The 26,256-nt window shown below is 40.1% G+C and overlaps 1 protein-coding gene across 1 annotated transcript; it reads left to right on the top strand.

The window, feature by feature from the left end:
* Positions 1-2,538: 2,538 nt before the first annotated feature.
* Positions 2,539-25,979, top strand: ufm1 (ubiquitin-fold modifier 1). Its single transcript, XM_052026212.1, has 6 exons — positions 2,539-2,580; positions 3,501-3,557; positions 4,629-4,686; positions 11,025-11,064; positions 11,711-11,743; positions 25,419-25,979. Coding segments are annotated over exons 1-6 (258 nt in total). The 5' UTR covers positions 2,539-2,578; the 3' UTR covers positions 25,487-25,979.
* Positions 25,980-26,256: the final 277 nt, after the last annotated feature.

Here is a 26,256-nt window from a genome sequence, read left to right as displayed (position 1 = left end):
TCTTCTACGGGCAAGCCAGTTCTGAATCCAAACAGCCAATTCACTGTGGATCCGTTGCATCTTAAAATATGTTATTTACTGGTATGTTAGTTACTGTTTCTCTTTCCAGATGCTGATTTTGAAATAAATTTGTTGGTGTTCAGGAGCCTGTTGAGCCTGGCAAGGATACAGGTTATTTGACTGTAAAGTGCAAGGAGGCTGGTAATGAAGTTGCACCTTCATAAAGGGATGCATTAGAATTCTGATATAAAGGCAAAAGGGTGAATTATTTCTTGGAGGAGAATGTATTTACTTCTGGTCGCCCCATTATAGGAAGGATGTGGAGGCTTTGGAGAGGGTTCAGAAGAGGTTTACCAGGATGCTGCCTGGATTAGAAGTCGTACTATAAGGAGAGATTGGACAAACCTGGGGTTGTTTTTCTCTGGAGCAGTGAAGGCTGAGGGGAGACCTGATAGAAGTTTATGAGAGGCATAGATAGACAACCAGTATGTTTTTCCCAGGGTCGTAATGTCTAATACGAGAGGGCATACATTTAAGGTGAGGGGGGTAGGTTCAAAGGAGATGTGCGGGGCAAGTTTTTTTTTACACAGAGTTGTGGGTGCCAGGAATGTGCTGCCAGGGGTGGTAGTGAGGCAAAATAGGTGCACGAATGTGCAGAGAATGGAGGGATATGGACCTTGTGCAGGCAGAAGGGATTAGTTTAGTTAGATCTTTAATTACTAGTTTAATTAGTTCAGCACAACAGTGTGGGCTGAAGGGCCTGTTCTTGTGCTGTACTGTTCTATGTTTAATGAAACATGTTTTGCTAACAGATTGGATGAGGTCAAACCCAGAGGAAAGCAAATGCTGGAAGCAGATAAAGGATGGCCTCATTTTCTCAAGATTTAGTTGAAGGAAATGTTCATCCAGTTTTGATATTGCAAACATTTAAAATATTAATTAGGGAAGACAAGATTAATGGTTAGGAAGGTGGGGGTAGGGGTGGTTTGTGAAGAGACGAGGAATTGAGCATTCAGCAAATGAGGAAGGTAACACTTTGTCTTCCTGAATGTTAGAAAATGTGTAAATGAACAGAAAGAAGAAAGGTGCCCACCTGAGCTAGTCCCATTCACCTGCATTTGGCCCATATCCCTCTAAACTTTTCCTATCCATATACCTGCCCAAATGTCTCTTAAACATTGTAACTGTACCTGCTTCTACCAGTTCCTCTGGCAGCTTGTTCCATATACCCACCACTCCCTGCATGAAAAACTTGCTTCTCAGATCCTTTAAGTCTTTCCCCTCTCACCTTAAACCTATGCCACCTTGTTTTAGATTCGCTTACCTTGGGAAAAAGACTGTGACTTTCTGTCCTACGATGCCCCTTATAATTTTATAAACCTCTACAAGGCCACCCTCAGCCTCTTAGGCTCCAGAGAAAAAAATGTCCCTGGAGCGCAAGAGTCTGAGGGGTGTAGGTCACGGGCTTAAATTGGTTCACAATGCCTAAAAGGCCCAAGGAGACATAAAAGACTGCGGATGCTGGAACCTGGAGCAAAATGTAAACGACTGGAGGAACTCAATGGGTTGGGCAACTGTGGGGCAAAGGAATTATCAAAGTTTTGGGTCAAGACCCTACTTCAGGACACATGATCTTGACTCAAAACATCGACAATTCCTTCCCCTCACCCCAACCGCAGATGCTGCTCAAGCTGCTGAGTTCCTCCAGCAACACACAAAATGCTGGAGGAACTCAGCGGGTCAGGCAGCATCTCTGGAGGGAAATGGACAGTTGACATTTTTGGTCAAGACCCTTCACTTGGACTGGTTCCTCCCGCAGTTTGTGTTTTGCTGAAAGGCCCAAGTCCAGCTGCTGACTCGCCCGCCTGAGTTTAAGTGACCTGGGCTTATTGGCAAAGTCTCTCTGAAGACACGGGAACTTTCATAAATTCTGGGAGACTCTTGGTCATTATCTGGAGAGTTCCCAGTTCTGATGCCCAGTGCGTCTAGATGAAGAGTCTCGACCCGAAACGTTGATTGTCCATTTCCCTCCATAGATGCTGCCTGACCCGCTGAGTTCCTCCAGCATTTTGCGTGTTGCTCCAGGTTCCAGCATCTGCAGTCTCCTGTGTCTCTGTCCCGGTGCCCTGCAGATGATTGATCTGTGGGCAGCTGATGCAAAGCAGTGAATTAGGTTGGTAAAACAGCAATGTGGACAGCCTCAGGTTTAACAGATACACCTTCAAACAAATAATTCAAATGCCTCCGTGTAGTCAAAAAAACAACAGTTAACAACTGGCCAGAGAACAGCGGCCACCATCCCAGCCACTCACCGCCCTCACTTCCTCTCCATTTTCCTACCAAGTGCTTAGCTATCTAGAAAGATGCCTGCTGAACGTGGAGTCTCGGAAAGAAGTTCAGCAGCGGCGGATATTTTAGCAAAATAAAAACAAAACGGGTCAAACCAGTTCAGTGGGTGTCGGTTTTCAACCCGCACTGGTGTGGTGAAATTGGCGTCTATACCAGGGTCCTCTCTGTACTGGTGACGTGTGATAGCGCGACCGCTTCCGGCTTCCACGGCTCGGCTCCGGGAGAGAAAATGTGAGTGAGCGAGCGCGGGGGCCGGGGGGATGGGGACCCGGGTCCGGCCGGGGGGCTGGGCCGGGGGGATGGGATCCCGGGTCCGGCCGGGGGGATGGGGTCCCGGGTCCGGCCGGGGGGATGGGGTCCCAAAGATGTGCAGGTTGGTAGGACTTCGGCACCACTTCCCTGGCTAACACCATATCCCTTGATTCCCATAATATCTAAAAATCAGTTAATCAGTGTCCTGAATATTTTAAAGATTCATATTCACCTTTGGAAGAAGAATTCAATTAAAAGTCTACCGTTGTTTTCTATCCCCTCTCCTACTTCATCGCCACCTTTCTCCTCACTGACCTACTCTGGTTTTTGCTCCCCTGTACATTAATATTTTGTTATTTTTAATTGCCTTTTTAAACACATGTATTTAATGAAGAGACTTTGCATAATTGCTGCCATCTGTGTCCCGCATGTAATATTCAAATATACCCTGTATTACAAAGGTACTATACGTAAGTGTAACCATTTATTCTTTCTTAACTGCATTGAATGTTATTGAAAGAGAGAGAGAGAGAACGCTGTAAATCAGAATTTTCTGCAAGAGTGGAAATTGTAATTTAAAAACCAGCAGCAGAGAAACAGGAGTATTCACATTATTAGAATGATATTGTTACTAGGTGTAACTTGAATGGGCTGGAATTAAAGAATAATATGGTATGATATTAATAGGTATAGTACTGTTAATGCTTCTAACTTTAAAACAAGAAAGAACACTCATGAACTGAGTTATAGTAAATATTGATTAACAGTTGTGTGCTGTATTGGCACATTTTAGTCAACAGCAGTTTTAATATTTAAGACTAATTTGTACTGTGGTTGGCATTTTTAACAGAATGACTTAACAGCAGCTGGCTATGACTGATCAATTCTCTCTTTTTCAGGTCAAAAGTTACTTTTAAAATCACATTGACATCAGATCCAAAGTTACCTTACAAAGTGTAAGTGATCATGGCTGAAAATTCGAGCTTTGACCTGAGTTTTATCTTCTAATAAATATTTGTTAATCCATTATTGTAACTTGTGACTCTTAAAGTACTCCTATATTGCAATTGTATCATAGAAATCATTGTTGGTGCCGTTGTTGGTTATTTTAAATTACAGCTCTTTTTTGGTTCAGTTTCTTCATTAGTGTTTGTGTTATTGTTTCCAGTTTATAAAATCCAATTATTGTTTGAACTTCTTAGCGAATAGATAAAGGTTATAATAAAGATTGTAAAGTTAAAGGACGTTTTAAGATTTTATCAAATATGGGATTAGAAGGTTAAATGTTCCCTTTCTCTCCTAGATCCACCCACTCCTTTAATCTTAGTCCATTTACTATCAGGAATTACAAGAATGTTTACAGATTTTAAAGAAAATGATTTCAGGGCTTTGATGCCAACATAGAGCTGTAAGTTGAACATATTGTTGAAAAGATGAATGTGATCATGGTCTTTAAAATACATTGAAGGATTTAAAAAAACCCAAATATAAACGGGTTGTTTCTTCACCCCAAGTGTAATGAATCTTTAGAATTCTCCCATCCAAGCGGACTGTGGATGCTCAGTAGTTGAGCCTATTCAAGAAAGAGATCAACAAATTTTTAGGTATTAAGCGAATTGGATGATGCGACTTTGGTGCAGAAAAGTAGTGCAGAGGTCCAGATCAGCTGTGATCTTATTGAATGGCAGAGCATGAATGACTAACTCCTGCTATTTCTTCTATTTGTATTATGAGTCTGAAGCCAGAAGGAATAGATGGGAAATTTATGACATGTAGTGTGCTAGATGGAGGAGGAGAAACTGCTGACTTTGGATTAAAGTTTCCCGTAGTAAAATTGACATGTTTCTCATCTTAGGCAGTTCTAGACGTGTCAAAGGAGACACGTGTCATTGGTTAAGAACACCATTATTATAATCCTTCCTTGCTGTCACATTTCCATCCATAAAACATGTTAGTTAAGGTACTTGAGTAAGGAATAGAATTTAAGTTCCATTCTGGTAATAAAATAACCTTTTTTGTTGTTTCAGATTGAGTGTACCTGAAGGCACCCCTTTCACTGCAGTTTTGAAGTTTGCAGCAGAAGAGGTAAACACAACTGTGTATAATAGAATTGTGCTAGACAGGAGGAGGCCTTTGAAATAGCTATGTTATTAGTCACTTTACCTGCTCTTTTCCAGCAATCTTTCAAATGTTCCCTTTTTATCAACTTCCTAACTTTGTCAGTCCATTGCTGTTAGACTGAGGCAGACTCCTGTGGTGGTTCATATTTAGATCAAGTGTATTGATGGTCCTTCCATTATTCTGTTTGGATATACCACAAAGTGTCCAAAAAATGGGATGTGGTGCATTTTGGTTAAGTTACTGGTATAGTATCCACTAGCCTGGACTATTGATCTGGAGACGAGCTCCGATTTCACCATGGTAGCTGAGACATTTAAATTTACTTAATGAACAAAAAAATCTTTGGGGATGGAGGGGAGGGGAATGGGTGGCTTGTGTATTACCATAACATTTGGATTTTGGTTGGGCTGGGCCGGGCCAGGCCAGGCCATTTCATGTTGAATAGAGATGTGCTTTATCCTGGACAGTTTGAGTTGATGTTGGTGGATCGTAACAGTGTTAGATAGTATTGTGAAACAGATTCAAGATCTCAGAGGACAAGGACTCTGAACACAGTCTTAGAGATAAATGATTTATTTACAAAAGACAAACACGGGGAAAAGGTAATGGGAACAGCACATGCGCACTGGTTATAGTGAGTGTGGGAAAATCGTGACAAGGGTAAAATACACACACACACACACACACACACACACACACACACACACACACACACACAACGAACTAGGTACAGACAATCATGGAAAAACAATATGATACCTGCCACCCCTTGACTCAGTGCAGGCATGGCTCTTTGCTACTGGGGATACTGACTAGAACGCTCCTAACCCTATTGACAGTGCACACCTTACCAACGATCTCTCCAGCGCCGTTCCTCGGCCTGGAATGAAGCAGGGTGAATCCCTCGGAGCAGTCAAAAGAGAGTGAACTGAGCACATGTGGCACTCTTTATAGTGCTTGGGGGTGGGGGTGGTCCAGCCCAGGTAATTTAAAAAGGCCAGTGGCCTGGTGCCAGCAAGAGCTAATCAATCACAAAGGCCAATGACCTGAGGCCAAGTACAAAGGTGCTTCAAGGGACCAGTGGTCAGGTGCCCAATGATGGGTGAGGTGGAGCCAAACCTTGATTGGCTGTGATGTGTCTTTCGACCAGGTAATAGGCAGTGCTGTCAAGTGACAGCCACAACCCCCCACAATACAGATAGGTACTTAGCCAGGGAGAGGATAAGGTAGTTAACTCAGAGTGGGAGACTTATTTATGGTGTTGATTTTGATTGTTGTTTGTGGCTGTGTGTGATAGAGGGTGAGGAGTATTTCCTGGGATTAAGAAGTTCTTTCTTGGCCATGGGCTAAAAGCTGGCCTTAGTGCCAAAGTCATGTGGTGATATCTGCCCACATGGGGTTGGTGTGGGACTTCATGTGGGGTGGAGTGCCACAGTTGCGTACGGATGCCAAGTCTGACTCCAGTCAGTGTCTGCACAATATTCTGCAAATATTTCCAGGTTAGGTGAGGAAAAAATTATGAATCAAATTGTGGTTGGGTTTTAATTTTGTGCTGTTTTGTTGTGAAGCTGACTAACAGCTAGAATAGTCATTTTCGCATTTCAACTTATTAGTACCAGTATTAAAATTGAAATGTGTAACCCATTGATGTGCTGTTGGTGTGAAATGGTTTTGCTGATTTTAAAAAAAAGGATTCTTCATTGCTGTTGAAGTAGCTCCTATTTTAAGCCATGTTAGGAACAGTGGTGACTAGACATCTATTCTAACAGATTTGTAAAACTTCTAACAGTATGTTTGAACAAGGTTCTTCTGTTAGTAAACACTTGAAACAGTCTACTGAGATCCATTGTCACTTTATATATGCAGTACTGCATTTTGCCACATTGTTAGGAAATGATTGTATTTCAGTCACTAGAGGTATTGAGGTCACTTGATAGAGGAAAGAGTGAAGAATTTCATATTCAAACTGCAATGAATCTATTTACATGCTAACAATTTTTTTTGCAAAAAAAAGATATTGCTACTTATTTCTGGGAGCATATCCTGAATTATCATTTGTAGTAGAAAAATACAACAGGCAGGTCACCATTTCAAAGGTATATCAAGATAGTAACTGGTTATAAGTATGATTTGTGAGTTGATTGTAATGCATAAAAAATAATTTCTAAAATGCATGTAGGACTTGTGATAAATGAGAATTTTCAATGTTCCTACAGTTTGGAAATAACTAAAGTAGTAATTGAATCTGTACTTTGCCCAGTTTCAAAATGATGCCTGAGAGTTGGAAATCTGGAAATTCTGAGCACTCATTTATATTGTATCACCTAATCAGGGCTGATTGACCTTTACATTGAAAATGATCCTTTTTTTTAAAGTACTATCCAGTTACATCTGACTGCCTTGGTCTTTATTCTAGCTCTGCAGTTTTTTTCCCATTACTGGTATTTATCCAAATTTCTTTGAAAGTTAATTTTGAGTCTGCTTCCATCACTCTTTCAGGGAGATCCAGATCATAACTTGCCTCCTCCGGATTCTTGTAGTCCTTCCATGCGAAACCACTTGTATTGAACTTCTTTTGTGTGATGCCAAAAACATGAAATTTATGTGTTAGGGTTTTGAATTTGAATAGAAGACTAAAGCAGCTCAGACTAATGGGAAAACAGCAAAGCTCTGACCATTCAGGCTGATGTGAGTTGGTGAGGCAAAGAGGGAGGCAGCAAACATCTGGAAAACTTCACTGCTCTAGAACAAGATCCTGGCTTATGACTGCTGAGACTTTTGACTTCAATAAATGACATGAAAAATGTTAATTGAAACACCATCTCCAAAGACATGTGCCAGGACTACTTAGTTGTTAAATAAGATTATCCCATTTTGCTTTGTGATTCTAAGGAGCTATGTATCATCTAGTAAGTAGTAACCTATTTAATCTATGTGAGAAGGATTTTGTAGGACAAATAACCTAAAAATATGTAAGAAATATCTATCATCTCCAGCTAGTCATGTGAACTTCAAATTTGTGTTTTGGTGTTTATTTTGGGCAGTGCATATACAAAATATCAATGCACGGTTTACGAAATTGTAAACCTAGCCACACCATTGATATGGTATTAAAATTATTAATGGATTTAATTAATTTTCAAAAGTCATTATAATTGTGTTCAAGGAGCTTGCACTCTTCAAACATCCATTTCTGGTAACCTAATTTTAGGAAGGATGTGATGGTCTAAGAAGGGGTGCAACTGCTGAAGTAGTTCCGGGGTGAAGAATTTCAGGAGAAGCTAACGTTGTTTTCCTTGGATCAAAGAAAATTGATAGGTGAACAAAATATTGCCTGATTTTAGATGAATTGGTTTATTATTGTCATATGCATCAAGGTACTGAAAATCTGCTGTGCATGCCATCATGTAGATCATATTACAAAAGTGCATTGAGGTAGTACAAAGGACAACAATAACAGAATGCAGAATAAAGTGTTACAGTTACAGAGAAAGTGCAATGCAGGCAGAATATAAGGTGAAAGGCCATAAGGTAGATTGTGAGGTCAAGTCCATCTTATTGTACTAGGGGACCACTCAATAACTATAACAGTGGGATAGAAGCTGTCCTTGAGTCTGATAAATAGTCTTCCAGTTATCAGGTTGTTCAAGGGACAGGGGCATGCTTAAAGTCTTAGAAAAGGAGTATACGGGGATGTAAGGGGGGGAAAAGAACCTATATACACAAGTTATGATCTGGAAATTCTTGTTGTTATGGACTCAGTGAAAGTCCCTTTAAGATAGAGAGTGTGTGTGTATGTGTGTGTGGGGCGTGCTTACGTCAATAGAAGATAAAGGACGTAATGACGTTGTTGAAGAAGTCAGAAGAAGAAGAAGGAGAGAGAGAGAAATGTGGGGAAATACATACAGGGATTTTTGAGGGGGTATTAGTTAGGCACTGAAGGGAAAATAACTTGTAGGACTAATGAGCAGAGGAATGGCAATAAAAAGCTGCTATTAATAGGAGCTGACACCAACTCAATGGGCCAAATATCCTCCTATTTTGCCATGAGAATTCTATTTCTGTAAATCATCTACCAAACAAGTGACAAATGTTTTGTTTTATTAATGGTGCCATTATTTTGTTTCTAGGAATGATTTTATCTTGAGTGCACTCTACCTGAGTAAATGGGCACCTGAAAACGGAGAGATATTTGGCTGGCATACTGACTGATTCTGTGTTTAAGCTTTGGCTTATCGGCATGGTGCAGGCATGCTTTGAATTGACAGAAGTGACCTTAACAAAGAGTAATGTAGTCAGACCTGGATTATATTCCATTATTGGAAGGAAAGTACAGTGTTTGTATAGAAGTGCAAAGAGCCCCTTTTGACCAGTAAAATGTCAATTAAAAAGAAAATCAGTTTGTATTGTATTTGTAAACTAGGAATGGTTTGGAAATGAGAAATCTTTTGTGAAATTTGTTCTTTTTTCCCCCCTAATTTAAGTTTATTGATGTTTTGAAGATTTGTTGCTCTGTTACTAATTCTGAGTTCCATTTTGCGGTAGTACAAAACCTCAAGCACTAGCCACCAGATCTGCAGCTTTTCAGAGAGGGATTATTTAAAGCAAAAAAAAACATTTAAGGTAGAAACCATATTCAATTTCAGAGGAATAGCAATAGTAACATACAAAGCTAGGTGAGAAAATGATGGTATTCACACTGCAATTTCAATGGCCTAAATTTTGTGGCAATAACAATAGCAAAACAATTGATGTACCATCATTCCTCCATAAATTGATGATGGTTTCAGGGTTTTTTGTCACAGAAGTACCTTAAGGACTTGCTGCAGCAAGCCACTAAAAAAAGTAGAGAAAAGAAATTTGTATTTCCCCTATGACACTAAAATTAGAGTATTGGGAAAAGTAACTTAATGTTAAAATCTCACAGGTATTGGCAGTGAACCAGTGCTGCGGTGTTTGCAGCTTTCTGCACTGTAATCAAGGTGAAGTCACTTGAAATGATGAGAATTTTAAGCTTTTGGAAGGTAGTTTTTTAAATATCCTGACAAGTTTGTTATGAGTGGATTTTTAGTAATTATGGTTTGGTATACTACTGCTGCTACAAATTAATAATTTGTTTATAGGAGTACTTCAAAATAAAAGATTTGATTTTTTAAAAATTATTTGATATTTCCATTTCAATGGCATCCACATTACAATCATATTTATGATTTTTAACTAAAATTATATCCAGGTCTGGTGTTTAAGAATTCTTTAATGTCCTGAGTCATAATTGAGACAGGTCTAGACTACAATGGACATTCAGAAAACAAATGCATTGAATTAAATATTTTTTAAAAATTGGATGCTTAATGGTTGGCACAAACTTGTTGGGCTGAAGGGCCTGTTTCTGTGCTGCAGGACTCTGACAATTTCTAATCAATTGATCAGGAAATCAATCCATATGTCTCTGTTCTATTTGGCTGTAAATTGGATGGAGCTTTTCTATATGGAAAAAGTGGGTACAGAATCATATAAGACTCTAATGCAGGTTCATAGATCCTCTGAAGAACCAGAGAAGAGACTGAGGGTTTGTAATATAAAAAGAATTGAGATTAGCAAATGCTCATATTGATTTTGGGAAACATAAGAAGTTGAGCAGAAAACATCCCACTTAAGTTCACGGATGTTAGTTTTCCATTATCTATAGTTATGTGGCAGTGCTCTTAAGGTTTTGCTGTTAGGCTTTAGTAATTTCAAAGAGCAAACACATCACCGGTCGTTTCATGTTGGCTTCTAGCTAGGGCACTTGGTAATTCACAAGGCTTCCTCGCCAGCAGTAATTTGATTTCTAAATGCCTGGAACAACAATTGACATATGCTTTTTTTTGTCTTAATATATCCCTATTTAAAAATAAGAGTATGTACTACTATAAGAATATGTAATTCTGTCTTCTACTTTCCCTAGGCCATCTAGTTTACTGAAAATTATAATCATTTAATAAGTTGATTACTTATCTGGGTTTCCTAATACAAGTCATCCATTTTTTTTAAACTAAATGTTAGCCATGTTACTGCTGCATTGAAAATGTTATGGTTGTCATTACCATTTTTCCCCTAATGTATGAGTTGACAGAAGGCCTTTACTTTTCAGTAACTATGACTTTGATCTGTGCAGAGACCTAAATATTAATCTTTGTAAACTATACTGGTCATGTTTACTGGTATTTAATTTTATATTACATTACCTCTAATGTGGATGTTTGAGAATTCAAAGTTCAGTGTCAACAAAAATTATTTTCTTCATCTTCCCTTCTCTTTAGTTTAAAGTACCTGCAGCAAGCAGTGCTATTATAACAAATGGTAAGAAAACAAGCATTTTATTACTGTGCAATTTGCTCCTATTACATTTTTTTAAGAAAAGCTAGAGGTTAAATATTAACATTCAGTATAATTGCAGTAGTGAAAAATCCAAGAAGAATGTTGCAAAGTAACATTGTTAATATCTTTATTTTCATTAGCTGTTCTATTAGTGTGGTTGCATATAAAGAAATGGCTTTAATGCATGAGAAATATTTTTCAAAACATGACTTATGAAAATATTCCATTTAAATAGATTAATAAAAGCATCTTAATATAGACATTACATGTATTTTACTATGTTTTGATCACATCTGATTATTAAATTGCCTGACAATCTTAAACATAAGCACAAATGCATTTCTGTCAACTCTCTAGATTGTCCTGATCCATACACTAGCATTCAGCACATTTAGGAGTAAATGAAGACATTAAAAAAAGGAAAGTTAGTACCTTGTTATCATGATAGATATTACGCAAATCCTTTATGACTGATAGTTATAGGTTGAGAGTGTACGTATGTATAGTTATCAGTTTGTGGAATTCAATAAAATACCATGTACTGTCGTTTCAGAAAGTAGGGTGCAGATGTTTTCTATTTTGTCTTTCTTGTGTAATGATAGTTTAATGTGAATTTGTTTCACTGCAGATGGAATAGGAATCAACCCAGCTCAAACAGCAGGTGAGTAAAATTATTTAATAATTTCTGAAGGCATTGTATTTTGTTCTAGCAATTAAATAACATATGTATTGAATTCTTAGTTTCCAAATGGCCACAGTAACAAGTTTTTGTACCACAGTAAATTATTTGAAATAAAGGCAAAATGCTGGAAATACTTGGTTTAGGCAGCATCTGTGGGGAGAAAATTTGTTTAATATTTTGTTTATGGCCTTTCTCCAGAACTTAACTGTTTGATCATTAATTGGTTAGGGCCATGGGTGACACAGTGGCCCAGCAGGTGGTGCTGGTGCCTCAAAGCTCTAATGACTTGGGTTCAATCTTGACTTCCAGTGCTGTCTATGAGCGTGCATGTTCTTCCTGTACCCATGCGACTTTCCCTTGGGCTAACCTTTAATTTCTTTGAAATTATTTCCAGCATTTTCCCCTTTACAAAAAGCAATGTTTTAAAAAGAGATTGTACCAATATTGTTTTGGTCTTACTGCATGGACTGCTTTATTTGTTGAGTTGTGAACAAAATTGAACATAAAATATCTCCACTTATTGACTAACGATAGAAGGAATGTCATTGAAGCAGCTGTAGATGGCTTGGCCCAAAATAGTATCCTGAGTAACCCCTGAAGTGAAGTTGTAGTGCTGCATTGATAGACCATCATCACCTCAACGATCTTCCTTTAGCCCTTGATGCCTGTTGACTTCAGTTTTACCAGGCTTCCTTGATGTCAAGGTCGGTGAGTCATACTTCACTTCTGGAATGCAGCTCTCTGGTCCATATTTTTGAATAAAGTTTGAGGTTTGGAGCCAAACAGGCCTGGCAAATCCCAAACTGGGTTATGGTGAGGGGGTGTTACTTGATAGCACAGTCAGTAACACCTGCAACTGTGAGAATAGATTGGTTGATAATTAGCTGGTTTGGATATGAACAAGAAATACTAGAGCAGTTTTCCACATTGTCATGTAAATATCAGTGTTGTAACTGTACTGGAACAAATTGGCAATAGGCACAGATAATTCTGGAGGACTTCTTCAATGTATTCGGTCCTCGGTCTATGCTACCTCAATTTTTATCTAAGGAATACTTGAGTAGGTGTACACATTGAGGAACGAATCATTGTGTAAGTACACTGATCAGTTTCGAGACCACTTGTACCATGTGGCTTCCTGCAGTATGTTGTTCGAATAGAGCAATCTTTGATTACACAACTGCACCTGGTGATTTATAAACTATTACAGTTTCTGTGAAAGTAATTGAATCAGAATTAGGTTTATTATCACTGATGTATGTCATGAAATATGTTGTTTTGCAGCAACAGTGAAGACATAAAAATAACTATAAGTTACCAAAAAATAAATGAAGTCGTGCTAGAGGAATAATGAGGTAGAGTTCATGGACCATTCAGATATCTGATGGCAGAGGGGAAGAAGCTGTTCCTGAAACGTTGAGTGTGGGTCTTCGGGGTCCTGTACCTCCTCCGCTGATGGTAGTAACGAGAAGAGGGCATGTCCTGGATTGTGAGGGTCTTTAATGATGGATGCTGCTGCCTTGAGGTGCCGCCTCTTGATGTCCTCGATGGTGGGGAGGGTTGTGCCTGTGATGGAGCTGGCTGGGTTTACAATCCTTTACAGCCTCTTTTGATCCTTGAGCCTCCATGCCAGGTGGTGATGCAACCAGTCAGAATGCTCTCCACCAAACATTTGTAGAAATTTGCAAGTCTTTGATGACACACCAAATCTCAAACTCCTAACAAAGTAGAGCCACTGGCGTGCCGCCTTCGTGATTGCATCAGTGTGTTGGGCCAGGATAGATCCTCTGAGATGTTGACAGCCAGGAGCTTGAAGCTGCTCACCCTTTCCACCGCTGACCCCTCAATGAGGACTGGTATGCGTGTTCTCCCAACTTCCCCATTCTGAAGTTCACAATCAATTCCTCAGTCTTCCTGCTGTTGAGTGCGAGGTTGTTGTTGCGACACCTCACAACCAGCCGATGTATCTCACGCCTCCTCGTCACCATCTGATATTCTGCCAACAGTGGTGCCATTGGCAAATTTGTAGATGGTGTTTGAGCTGTGTCTAGCCACACAGTCATGTGTAGAAAGAGTAGAGCAGTGGGCTAAGCACACATCCTTGAGGTGCACCTGTGTCGAGGGTCGGTAATAACATCTTGTCCTCACTGAGGCCCAGGCTTTGAAGCTTGTTGATTAGTACTGAGGGGATGATGGTGTTGAACACCAAGCTGTAATTGATAAACAGTTGTCTAGGTGCTCCAAAGCCAAGTAAAGAGCCAGTGAGATTGCATCTGCTGTAGACCTGTTGTGGTGGTAGGCAGATTACAGTGGGTCCAGGTCCTTGCTGAGGCAAGGAGTTAATTCTAGCCTTAACCAACCTCTCAAAGCACTTCATCACAGTAGATGTGAGTGCTACTGGGCAATAGTCATTGAGGCAGCTCATCCTGCTCCTCTTGGGCACAGGTATGATTGCTGTCCTTCTGAAGCAGGTGGGAGCCTCTGTCTGCAGCAGTGAGAGGTTGAAGTTGTCCTTGAACACTCCAGCCAGTTGGTTGGCACAGATTTTCAGTACCTGCCAGGTACACCGTCAGGGCCTGATTCCTTGTGAGGATTCACCCTCTTGAAGGATGTTCTGACGTTGGCCTCCAAGACGGAGATCACGGTCACCCAATGCTGTGGGGATTCGCACAGGTGTAATGTTACTCTCCCTTTTCAAAGCATGCATAAAAGGCGTTGAGCTCATCGGGGAGTGAAGCATCGCTGCCATTTATGTTGTTTGGTTTTGCCTTGTAGGAAATAATGGTATGCAAACCCTGCCACAGCTGTCATGCATCCAATTATGTCTCTAGCCTCTCTCAAAATTGTCTTTTCGCTCTCACAATGGCCTTCTTTAGATTGTACCTTGTCTACTTGTAGGGTTCTGGATTGCTGGTTTTGAATGCCACAGATCTAGCCCTCAGCAGACCGAATTTCCTGGTTCATCCAGGGCTTCTGGTTTGGGAAGACTTGGTACGTTTTTGAAGGCACACAGTCCCACGCAGGTCTCGATGAAGTCTGTGGCATATTCATTTAGATCCGACAATGAATCCTTGAATATGGTCCAGTCCACCAATTCGAAGCAGTCCTGTAAACACTCCTCCACCTCCCTTGACCATACCTTCGCAGTCCTCACCACTGGTGCTGCGGTCTTCAGTTGCTGCCTATATGCCAGGAGTAAAAGTACAGCCAGATGATTGGACTTGCCAAAGTGCGGGCGTGGGATGGCACAGTAAGCGTTCATGATGGTGTAACAGTGATCAAGTGTGTTGGCTGCTATGGTTCCACAGGTGACGTGTTGGTGGTAGTTTGTCAGAGACATTTTCAAACTGGCCTGGTTAAAGTTCCCCGTGATGATCGGGAAGGCATCAGGCTGCGCTGTCTTGTGGCTGTTGATCACAGTTCTCAGCTCCTCCAGTGCCAGCTTGACATTTGCCAGGGGTGGAATGTACACCACTACCAGGATGACGGCGGAGAAACTCCCTCAGCAGATAAACGGATGACACTTGACTGCAGATGTTCGAGGTTGGGGGAGCAGGACTGAGACAGAACCGCCACGACTGTGCACCACGATGAGTTAATCGTGAAGCAAACGCCGCCACCTGTGCCTTTGCTTTTACCTGATGCTGCTGTCCGGTTCATGTGGTGGATGGTGAAGCCCTATGGCTGGAGCGCTGGGGGTGAGTCATGTCTCTGTGAAGCAGAGTGCCCAGCAGTCCCTGATGTCCCTCTGGTACTGCAGTCTTGCTCTGAGGTCTCCAATTTTATTTTCCAGAGACTATATCATCCAGAAGGATGGTGAGTGAGGGGTTGGCGGGTGTCTTAGGGCCCTGCGTTTCAGTTTTATCTGCAACCACATTTTCTGAAACAATGGAGACATTCCTTGAGTTTCCAGCTGCTGCACTCACTCTGTGGGTGGTCTGGAGTCCGGAGTCTGCCCCTTCTTAAGATCTCTAGTTTTTTTAAATAACTTGAAACAATGTTATTTACTGCAGTGTCTGTGATTTCAGATTTCAGCTGTAGTAGTAGTTGTAAATGGGAATATTTTATATAATACCCTTGGGAGCTCCACATAAAATGTTGCCCCTCTCCGGAGGCATATATTTTTGCTAATATAATTTCCTGTTAAATGATTTAATATTTATTAATGTGTTAATACTTTTAGGATCATAAAGCATTTATATCTATTGTTACAAAAGAGTGTATTGGTGGGATCCATATTATTTAATCATCTGCAGGAAGCCCAGGCCTCTATCCCTTGCTGGTAATGATAACTTAGTGTACTGAGATGTTGCCGGTGGAATGGACTTTGCTGTGTCCGGTGCTGTCAGCCATTTATAGATGGTCTATCTGAACTATCATAAACATTTAAAAACAGTTGGAAGGGCTTCAACACCCAGTGGTGCTGCCTGAGATCTACTTATTACTTGGCGTCTGCTCATTTTTGCCGAATGCCTGTCTTGTTTTGGGGGTTAGCTAATTGGCCCATTCTCATGTGAGGGGTTAAAAGTAAGTGTTGTTGAGTGGAGACTGTGGGCTGTTGAGCCCAGCAGAGTTTGGCCAATCACATAAATAATTATGGCAATTCAATCTTTATTCATTATAACCTTTTTAAATTGTGTTAATCAAGAAGTTGATCATTTATGTGATGTGTATGTCAGTCATAGTGTTTAATCTGCACATGCTTAGAGTCACAGAGCACTACAGCACAGAAATGGGCCCTTCAGCCCATCTCGTCCATGCCGACCTTATCTTCTACCAGGGTTCCAGGGTTTAGATGTTTCGAAAGGGAGAGGGAGGGAGGTAAAAGGTGGGGGAGTGGCGAGTGGCATTGCCAATCAGGGATAGTTATCACAGTTGCAGAAAGGGAAGATGTCCTGGAGGGATTGTCCACTGAGTCAGTGTGGGTGGAGGTCAGAAATAGGAAGGGAGCAATCATTCTATTGGGAGTATTCTATAGACCCCAACCACCCCCCCCCCCCCCCCCCCCCATAGCAGCAGAGACACCGAGGAATAGATCAGGAGGCAGATTTTGGAAAGATGCAAAAGTAACAGGGTTGTCGTCATGGGTGATTTCAACTTCCTGAATATTGATTGACACCTCCTTAGTGCAAAAGGTTTGGATGGGGTGGAATTTGTTCGGTGTGTCCAGGAAGGATTCCTGACACAATATATGGACAGGTCGACTAGAGGCGAGGCCATTCTGAATCTGTTACAAGGCAATGAACCTGGTCAGGTGTCAGACCTCTCGATGGGTGAACATTTTGGAGACAGTGACCACAATTCCCTGACCTTTACCCTTCTCTTGGAGAGGGATAGGAGCAGATGGTACAGGAAAGTATTTAATTGGGGGATGGGGAATTACGATGCTATTGGGCAGGAACTTGGGAGTGGATGTACTCGAGGAAATGCACAATGGAAATGTGGAGGTTGTTCAGAAGTCACTTCATGGGCTTCTGGATAGATTTGTCCCATTGAGGCAGGAAAAGGATGTAGGATGAAGGAACCATGGTTGATAAGAGATGTGGAATATCTGGTGAAGAGGAAGAAAGAAGCTTAAGGTTCGGGAAGCAAGGATCAGACAAGGCTTTAGAGAATTACAAGCTAGCTAGAAAGGAGCTTAAGAATGAACTTAGGAGAGCTAGAAGGGGGCATGAGAAGGCCTTGGCAAGTAGGATTAAGGAAATCCCAAGGCATTCTACTCATATGTGAAGAACTGGAGGATGACCAGAGTGAAGGTAGGACCGATTAGGGATAGAGTAGGTAACATGTGCCTGGAGTGGGAGGAGGTAGGGGAGGTTCTTAATGTACACTTAGCTTCAGTATTCACCTGTGAGAGAGACCTTGACATTTGTGAGGACAGCATAAAACAGGCATAAGATGGCACTTGTTGATGTTAAGAAGGAGGATGTGCTGGAACTTTTGAAAAACATTAGGATAAGTCCCCAGGGCCAGACATGATATATCCCAGATACTATGGGAAGTGAGGGAAGAGATTTGAGCCCTTGCCAATGATCTTTGCGTCCTCACTGGCCACAGGAGTAACCAGATGATTGGAGGGTGGCAAATGTTATTCCTTTGTTCAAGAAAGGGAGTAGGGATAACCCTGCGAATTATAGACCATTGAGTCTTACTTCAGTGGTGGGCAAATTATTGGAAAATATTCTTAGTGACAGGATTTATGTACATTTGGAGAAGTGTAGTTTGATTAGGGAGAGTCGGCATGTCTTTGTGAGAGGCAGGTCATACCTCACGAGCCTGACTTGAATTTTTTGAGGATGTGACAAAACACATCAAGGCTAGAGCAGTGGATGTGGTGTATATGGACTTTAGTAAGGTGTTTGATAAGGTTCCCTATGATGGGCTCATTCAGAAGGTTAGGAGGCATGAGATCCAGGGGAACTTGGCTGTGTGGATTTGGAATTGGCTTGCCCATAGAAGGCAGTGTGTGGTTGTAGATGGAGCATGTTCTGCCTGGAGGTCGGTGATGGAGTTCAAGCCGGAAAAGTGTGAAGTGATACACTTCGGAAGATCAAATGTGAAGGCAGAATACAGGGTTAATGACAGGATTCTTAGCAGTGTGGAGGAACAGAGGGATCTTGGGGTCCAAGTCTATAGATCCTTCAAAGTTGCTGCGCAAGTTGATAGGGTTGTTAAGAAAGTGTATGGCTTTTTGGCCTTCATTAGTTGGGGGGGATTGAGTTCAAGAGCTGCGAGGTAATGTTGCAGCTCTATATAACCCTGGTTAGACTGCACTTAGAGCATTGTGTTCAGTTCTGGTCACCTCGCTATAGGAAGGATGTGGAAGCTTTAGAAAGGGTGCAGAGGAGATTTGCCAGGATGCTGCCTGGATTAGAGACCATGTTTTACGAGGACAGGTTGAGCGAGCTAGGGCTTTTCTTTTTGGAGCAAAGCAGGATGAGAGGTGACCTGACAGAGGTGTACAAGATGATAAGAGGCATAGTTCAAGTGGACCGTCAGAGACTTTCTCAGGGTGAAAACGGCTAACATGAGGGGGCATAATTTTAAGATGATTGGAGGAAAATACAGGGAGGATATCAGAGGTAAGTTTTTTTACATAGAGTAGTGAGTGTGTGGAACACACTGCCAAAGGTGCTGATAGAGGCAGATACATTAAGGACATTTAAGAGACTCTTAGGCACATAGATAGAAAAATGGAGGGGTATGTGGGAGGAAATAGTTAGATTGATCTTAGAGAAGGCTAAAAGGTTGGTACAACATTGTGGGCTGAAGGGCCTGTACTATGCTCTAATGTTCTATGTTCTGCCTAGTCCCATCTACCTGTACCCAGACCATATCCCTCCAACCCCCTCCCATCCCTGCACCTATCCAAACTTCTCAAATGTTACAATTGAACCTGCGTCTACCATTTCCGCTGGTAGCTCATTCCACACTCTCATCACCCTCTGACTAAAGAAGTTTCCCCTCAGATTTCCCTTGTATATTTTACCTTTCACCCTAAACCTATGTTCTCTAGTTGTCATCTCACTCAACCTTTTGGGTGAATGCATGCATCCTATCTCTCCCCCTCATAATTTTGTATACCTCTATAAGATCTCCCCTCATTCTCCTGCTCTCCAGGGAATAAAGTCCTAATCTATTTCAACCTTTCCTTATACCTCAGGTCCCAGCAGCATCCTTGTAAATTTTCTCTGCACTCTTTTAGCTTATTGATATCTTATCTGTAGGTAGGTGACCAGAACTGCACACAATGCTGTAAATTTGGCCTCTCAATGTCTTGTACAACTTCAACATAACATCCTAACTCCTGTATTCAATGCCCTGATTTATGAAGGCCAAAGTGCCAAAATCTCTCTTTACAACCCTGTCTACCTGTGATGCCACTTTCAAGGAACCATGGACCTGTATTCCCAGGTCCCTCTGTTCTACCACTCACCTCGGAGCCCTACCATTCACCTGTGTAAATCCTATCCAGGTTTGTCTTCCCAAAGTACAACACCTCACACTTATCTGCATTAAATTCCATCTGCCATTTTCCAGCCCGTTTTCCTAGCTGGTCAAGATCACACTGCAAGCTTTGACAGCCTTCCACGCTGTCCATTGCACCCCCAATCTTGGTGTCATCTGCAAATTTGCTGATCCAGTTTACCACATTTAACATCTAAATCATTATAGATGATAAACAACAACGGACCCAGCACCAATCCCTGTGGCGCATCAATCCCTGTGGCACACCACTAGTCACAGGCGTGTAGTCAGAGAGACAACCATCTACTGCCACTGTTTGGCTTCTCTCGCTAAGCCAATGTTGAATCCAATTAGCTACTTCATCCTGAATGCCAAGCAACTTAACCTTCTGGAGCAGCCTCCCATGTGGGACTTTGTCATAGGTCTTGCTGAAGTCCATGTAGAAAATGTCCACTGCCTTTCCCTCATTGACCTTCTTGGTAACCTCCTTGAAGAACTCTAAGATTAGTTAGGCATGACCATGCGCAAAGCCATGTTGACTATCCCTAATCAGGCCCTGTCTTTCAAAATACTTGTATGTCCTGTCCCTTAGAATGCCTTACAATAATTTACCCACAACTGATGTGAGACTCACTGGCCTATAGTATTCCGGCTTATTCTTAGAGCCTTTCTTGAACAACGGAACAGCATTAGCTATCCTCTAGTCCTCCGGCACCTCACCCATGGCTAAGGATGTTTTAGATATCTCTGCCAGGGCTGCTGCAATTTCTGCACTAGCTTTTTGTAGATTAAATGTGTTAATCTTCCTGGCAACAAAGTATTTGCTGCAATAGGAGATCTGTATTGTAATCTGCTATATTCTGAAAGTGAGAACTGTAATGTAGCACTAAGGGTTGGGCATTATCTGGACTATAATTATATTCTACTAGAATAAAAGGATTTTATTTCCTTTGAAAATGTAATAGAATGTAGATATGAACAAAAGCCACTGTTCAAACATCTGGATGGAAAGCCTCTGGGTGGGGGGTGGGGAGAGAAATGATTGAGTGTACTGCTTGGATTAAAACACAATTAGTGAGAAGAAATGCATTTTTTTATGTCATAAATGCTGGGAGGAAAAAGAACAGGTTGAGTGTACTGTTATTGTTTGCTCGGGATGGAATTTTCAGTTGATGTACCTGATTGGTAATATGGACTGAGTAAACATCTATTTCAGTAATCTAGTCGTGTGTGTTTGAAGTGGTATAGAATGTGCATACCAATTTCCCAGTTGGCCTACTTAAGGGAAATGCAGATGTCATTGGGACTTCCACCCAACTTCCTGGAATTTGTGTGTTCAAAATAAATTGGTAGCTCCTTAAAATGTCAGAGTTTCATGTGAGATTGATAATTCAGAAATATGTTTAAAGAGACTTGCAACAGAGTTGGCATTGATGTACTTTGTAGCTGTTTTGCCAGCACATTTTTGAATCTTTAGTTTCCATCAGCTTTTAGTCATTATTGGAGGGAGTGTTCACAATATTGGTGGAAAGAATATGTCATGGCATTCTTTCTTCCTGTATGATTTTTTTTTCAGGTCATCAAATCACAAAGCGATTTGTTTTGCAGTATTTGAAATTCTGAAAACAGTAAAGCTAACTTCAACATTAATGCACTTAATGTTGTTCAAAGTTGCAAGGAAAAACAGTAAAGTATCCAAATTGTGTGTAAACTAGGATTGAAATTGTAATCCAATATTAATTACTAGTTTACTAAACTCTCATTTTTAATTGTGTATGTAGAATTTATTAAACTTCTACTGAAACTTAAAAGGGTTTTTAGAAGTGAAATGATTGTGGAAATCAAATACTTGTGCTTTTTTTCAGGTAATAGTAAAGAAATGGCCCATAGCAGTTTAATTCCAATATTCTATTGATTGTACTTGAACCATTGTGTTTGTTTTAGCTTGTGTTGCAGTATTAGCAATCGCAAGATCTGCATTTTATAAGGGCCTTTGTTGTTTTATGAACACACACAACCTTTAATATTTATAACCAATATGTATTCCATGCTTGAGAAGTTTATCTGGTGGTTGTAAGCACAGGGCTTCAGGCTTAATATGCAATATTAACATGTCTGCTTGCAAGTCAGCTGGAAGAAAAATAAATGTACAATCCAGTCATTTTGTTGAAGGAATGAAAATAGGTTATGCAACACAGCTCACAAATAAAAGCCCATATGCTTAATATGTGAAAACTAAAGTGTCACAAATATAATCCTTTCCTATGAAATTTTAATACGTCTTTGATTATACATTGAAGGTGGGATGATGTAAATGTGTGGGTGCGGGACCTGCAATTGGGAAATGGATGTCACAATGTTTCACATTACCATATTGTGCTGTGGGCTGTTTTCAAGCAGTGATAAGCACAGCTGCTTGAGGCAGAGGTATGAAAAATAGTCAAAACTTAAACTCCAAATAGAAAACGTTTCCAAATAGTGTTTGCAAAACTGATGATGAGGTAGGACACAATTCTTAAAAAATAAACAACAACTAATGGGTTGCCTTAGAAAAATTGACATCTGACAGTAATCTCAGGATCTATTAAGTGGCTTCATGAATAACCAAATGCTGAACATTTGGACTGCAATTGAAAATTATGCCATATCATTCAATCTGCTAAAGTCAGCAACAATTGCAAATGTGTTTGGTTTTGTATTAATAAAAACATACAGGGCAGCTGAAACCAACATTGCACAGTTTTCAATTTCATGGTACAAGTCCCTTTTATGCTGTACATTGTTGTACTCTTGGACTTTGGAGCATTGAGTATAACGGTAAGGAAGTCATATTGCAGCCATATAACAATTTGGTTAGGCCACACTTGGAGTATTGTGTGCAGTTCTGGACACCCCATTACTGGAAAGATGTGGAGGCTTTGGAAAGGGTATAGAAAAAGTTTACCAGGATGCTACTTGGATTAGAGGGTGTGCACTATAAGGAGAGGTTGACTAACCTGGATTGTTTTGTCTGGAGCGCCAGAGTGAGGGGAGACCTGATAGAAGTTTATAAAATTGAGGCATAGATAGGGTGAACAGTCAAAACCTTTTTCCCAGGGTAGAAATGTCAAGTACTGGAGGACATGCATTTAAGGTGAGGGGGGGAAATTTTAAAGGAGATGTGCGGGGCAAGTTTTTTTAATGGGCTGCCAGGGGTAGTGGTGAGAGTGATACAATAGTGGTGTTTAAGAGGCTGTTAGATAGACTCATGAATATGCACAGAATGGAGAGATGTGGATCATGAACAGACAGAAGAGATTTACTTTAGTTTAATTTGGAATTGTGTTCGGTGCAGGCATCGTGGGCTGAAGACCTGTTCCTGTGTTCTCAGATTGTAAGTCTCCAAATAATATTTGTTGTTTTTAATTTGCATCAGAAAAAACACATATAACCCAGATCACCAAATCTGATGATTTGTACCGTTGGTCTGTATAAATTTTACAGACGTTTTTCAGTGAGTTATTGAAATGAGATGGAACAAATACAAATATTCTCTGAATGCAGTTCAACTACAACTTTCTACCCATAATTAATCTACTTTTAAACAAGTATATTTTTAACTGCCAATGTTTCATAGACTGCAAGGAATTAAATGGAGTAAATTGTTGGTTATGCCAGAAAACCACTTCTCAACTATGAAGAAAAATGTGCCTTACTAAAAATATTTTGAATAGTAAAGGTTGCAGTCAACTTCTAATCGAATATTTATTGCCGAATATAACAGCAGAGAGATAAATTAATACAAGTATACTTTTGTGCCTTGTAGATGTATTTAAATGTTCACAATGAATCAGAGGTGAATCTTTCAAAAATGAAAAGGGGCACTTGTATCAAGGGAGGGATAATGTCAGGGCTCTATAAATCTATATAGTTACACAATGTAAGTGGCTTGGCTGAATAAACAGTATTTTGGGCTTTTTAAGTGATTGCATTCTACCTGTTCTGTACTGAAATGGATGAGTGGTATTTATTTACTTTCATGTTAAGATTTAATCCTTATTAGTTTTAAAGTACAGCGTGACAGGTTTAAAACAACAATATTATTTGGTGATAGATAACATATTTAGCATTTTAAAAAGCAATTACAGATGCTCAGTCTGAAACAAAAACAAATTGTTGGAAATACTCAGCAGGTCAGGCAGCATCTGTGGTGGGAGGAAAATAAGAGCAATCAGCTTTTGCAATTTATATCAGAAGTAGTAATCTGAAATTGTTGAATTCACTGAGTCCTGAGCGCTGGAAGGTGCCTCATTCGGTTCTCATTCATTTTCCATTTGCATTTCTTCTAGATAGATCAGCTGCGATTAAGAAGTTTTCTCTACCCTCTCTCTGTTAGCACCACCACTGCTTGTGTCAGTTAGTCTCTGTCACCATCCTAGCACAGCCATAATTCTCTCCTCGTTAAACTAGCTATCTCCCCTCTTAATCCTGATGCAGGGGCTTGACCTGAAACCTCTAATTCTTTTCACCCCACAGATGCTGCTCAATCTGCTGAGTTCCTCCAGCAGTTTGTTTTTGGCTCCAGACATGACCCTTGTTCTCTCCTCCCTTCCCGCTTCTTTGCAGCTTGAAACACCTTGAGTTATTAACTTTTCCTGGTTCTGATGAAAGAAAATTAAATCTGTTTCTCTTCACAAGCCTCTATGCCTGACCTGCTGAGTGTTTGCAGTACTTACCATTACTATCTTAAAAGAAGCTGAATTTGGCTCTAGAAAATTTAACGAGTATCAGATGTGCAAAAAGCCAGTAGTTTAAGTTAATACGTGATTGCAAAATGTATTTAATTTTTGTCCTTTTGAGCAGCAGAATAAGGTGGCAAATGAGGTGCCAATCAAGCAGGCTGCTTTATACAGGCTATTGTAGCTGCAGCACCAACAAAAGGTGCAATGTAGTTGCAGTGTGAATCTTCTGCAATCTACTGAAGTAGCTTGCCTTTTTGTGCTGAAAAGTGATGTGCTATGGCCCATTTCATGTATGACCTATATGTCCTGCAGGAGAGGCAATTGCCATCCTGTTCGACTAGCTATGAATTGCAAGGGTAAGGGATCCTCTATGTTAAAACTATTAAATACTCTATTGCTACGTGAAGTATTTTCTTTTATTTGCTTCAGCCATTTGGTCTGTTTGGCCCATTGACTCAGAACAGTGCAATTCCATTCCTCTAGCTGTTTCTCTGAATAAGATGGTTATTGAACTGAATTACATGGGTAGCATTCATTGATTCATGTACCAGGTTTTGAAGATGATTCTTTCAAATATGAATGTAATAATTTTCTCCATAATATAGAGGAGTTTTTTTTAAAAATCATGGCTACTGCTTGCTGTTTGTTAGAACATTTTGTGCCCTTTTATACAGAAAAATGTTAATTTGGCCTTGAGTTGTCACAAGGTAAGAGTGCACAAACTGCTTAAAGAGGGGAAGAAATTCTAAATCTATATGCATGTGATGTGGTATAGATTCAAGACTTTTCAGATTGCATGTTAAAGGATAGCAAAAAGTATCTGAGGTGACTGACTTATTTGTTTTTTTTTAAGGACATTAACATTTTACATGCAATAAACAGTTGAAATAATTGCATTAAATGAATGCTAAGTGCATTCTATTGCTTTTATTAACTTGTTTGCTTTTTTTAAAATCTTATTGCAGGAAATATTTTCCTAAAACATGGGTCAGAACTGCGACTTATTCCCAGGGATCGAGTCGGAAGCCATTAACAGTATGTCACCTAGAACGTATCCCTCTGCTGAAGAGAACTATTTTTGGAATTGTTTTGAACATGACATTGCTGTTTTTAATATGCATTCCTTTAAGTTCTAGTAGGATGCCAAGAGTCAAATGAAATGACAAGTCTTTGAGCGGAGAATATCTATATGATACATGTTGCAAATTCTCTCTACTGTTTAAAATGGTATACCAGAACACAAGTTTAATAGTATCATTTCAAAAGAACTGTAATCATTAAGCGGAATATGCAAGGAATTTTCCAAAGCTTTCTTTATAAGGTCTACTGTAAAATGCCTGGCATTAAATGATTGCTTACATTCCCAGGTATTTTGAACGGTACCATCCATGTTTCCTTCATTTGAAAGATATGATTACTGAAATTTATTTAAGTAATAAACAATAAAAGCTTTGACTGTAACCCATCCTAGAACTATAAGTTTTGAATGGTATAACGTTTCAAAATAAAAACTTATTTTGATCATTGGTTTTAGTCGGTGTAGCTTGTCTGGGCAAAATATTCTAAACCTTTTTTATTGTGGCAAGAGATTAAAATTAATCACCCATCAAAATTGTTTTAATTGATGGAATTAACTGCACATAAGCTTGACTTGCCTTAATTATAAGCAAGAGTTGCACCTCTGTCAGTTTTAGTCTCAAACTTGAGACCAACTGCCTGCACCTATTTTAAAAAAAAACAAGTATCAAATGGGTCACCATCGAATAAGTTTGTTTGTTTTATCCTTATTCACACTTTTGGATT

This window comes from Pristis pectinata, chromosome 11 (genome assembly GCF_009764475.1).
Source record: "Pristis pectinata isolate sPriPec2 chromosome 11, sPriPec2.1.pri, whole genome shotgun sequence".
In the NCBI taxonomy this organism is placed as follows: Eukaryota; Metazoa; Chordata; class Chondrichthyes; order Rhinopristiformes; family Pristidae; genus Pristis; species Pristis pectinata.
Note: the sequence above shows the minus strand (reverse complement) of the source record. Positions and strands in the feature narration are given on the sequence as shown.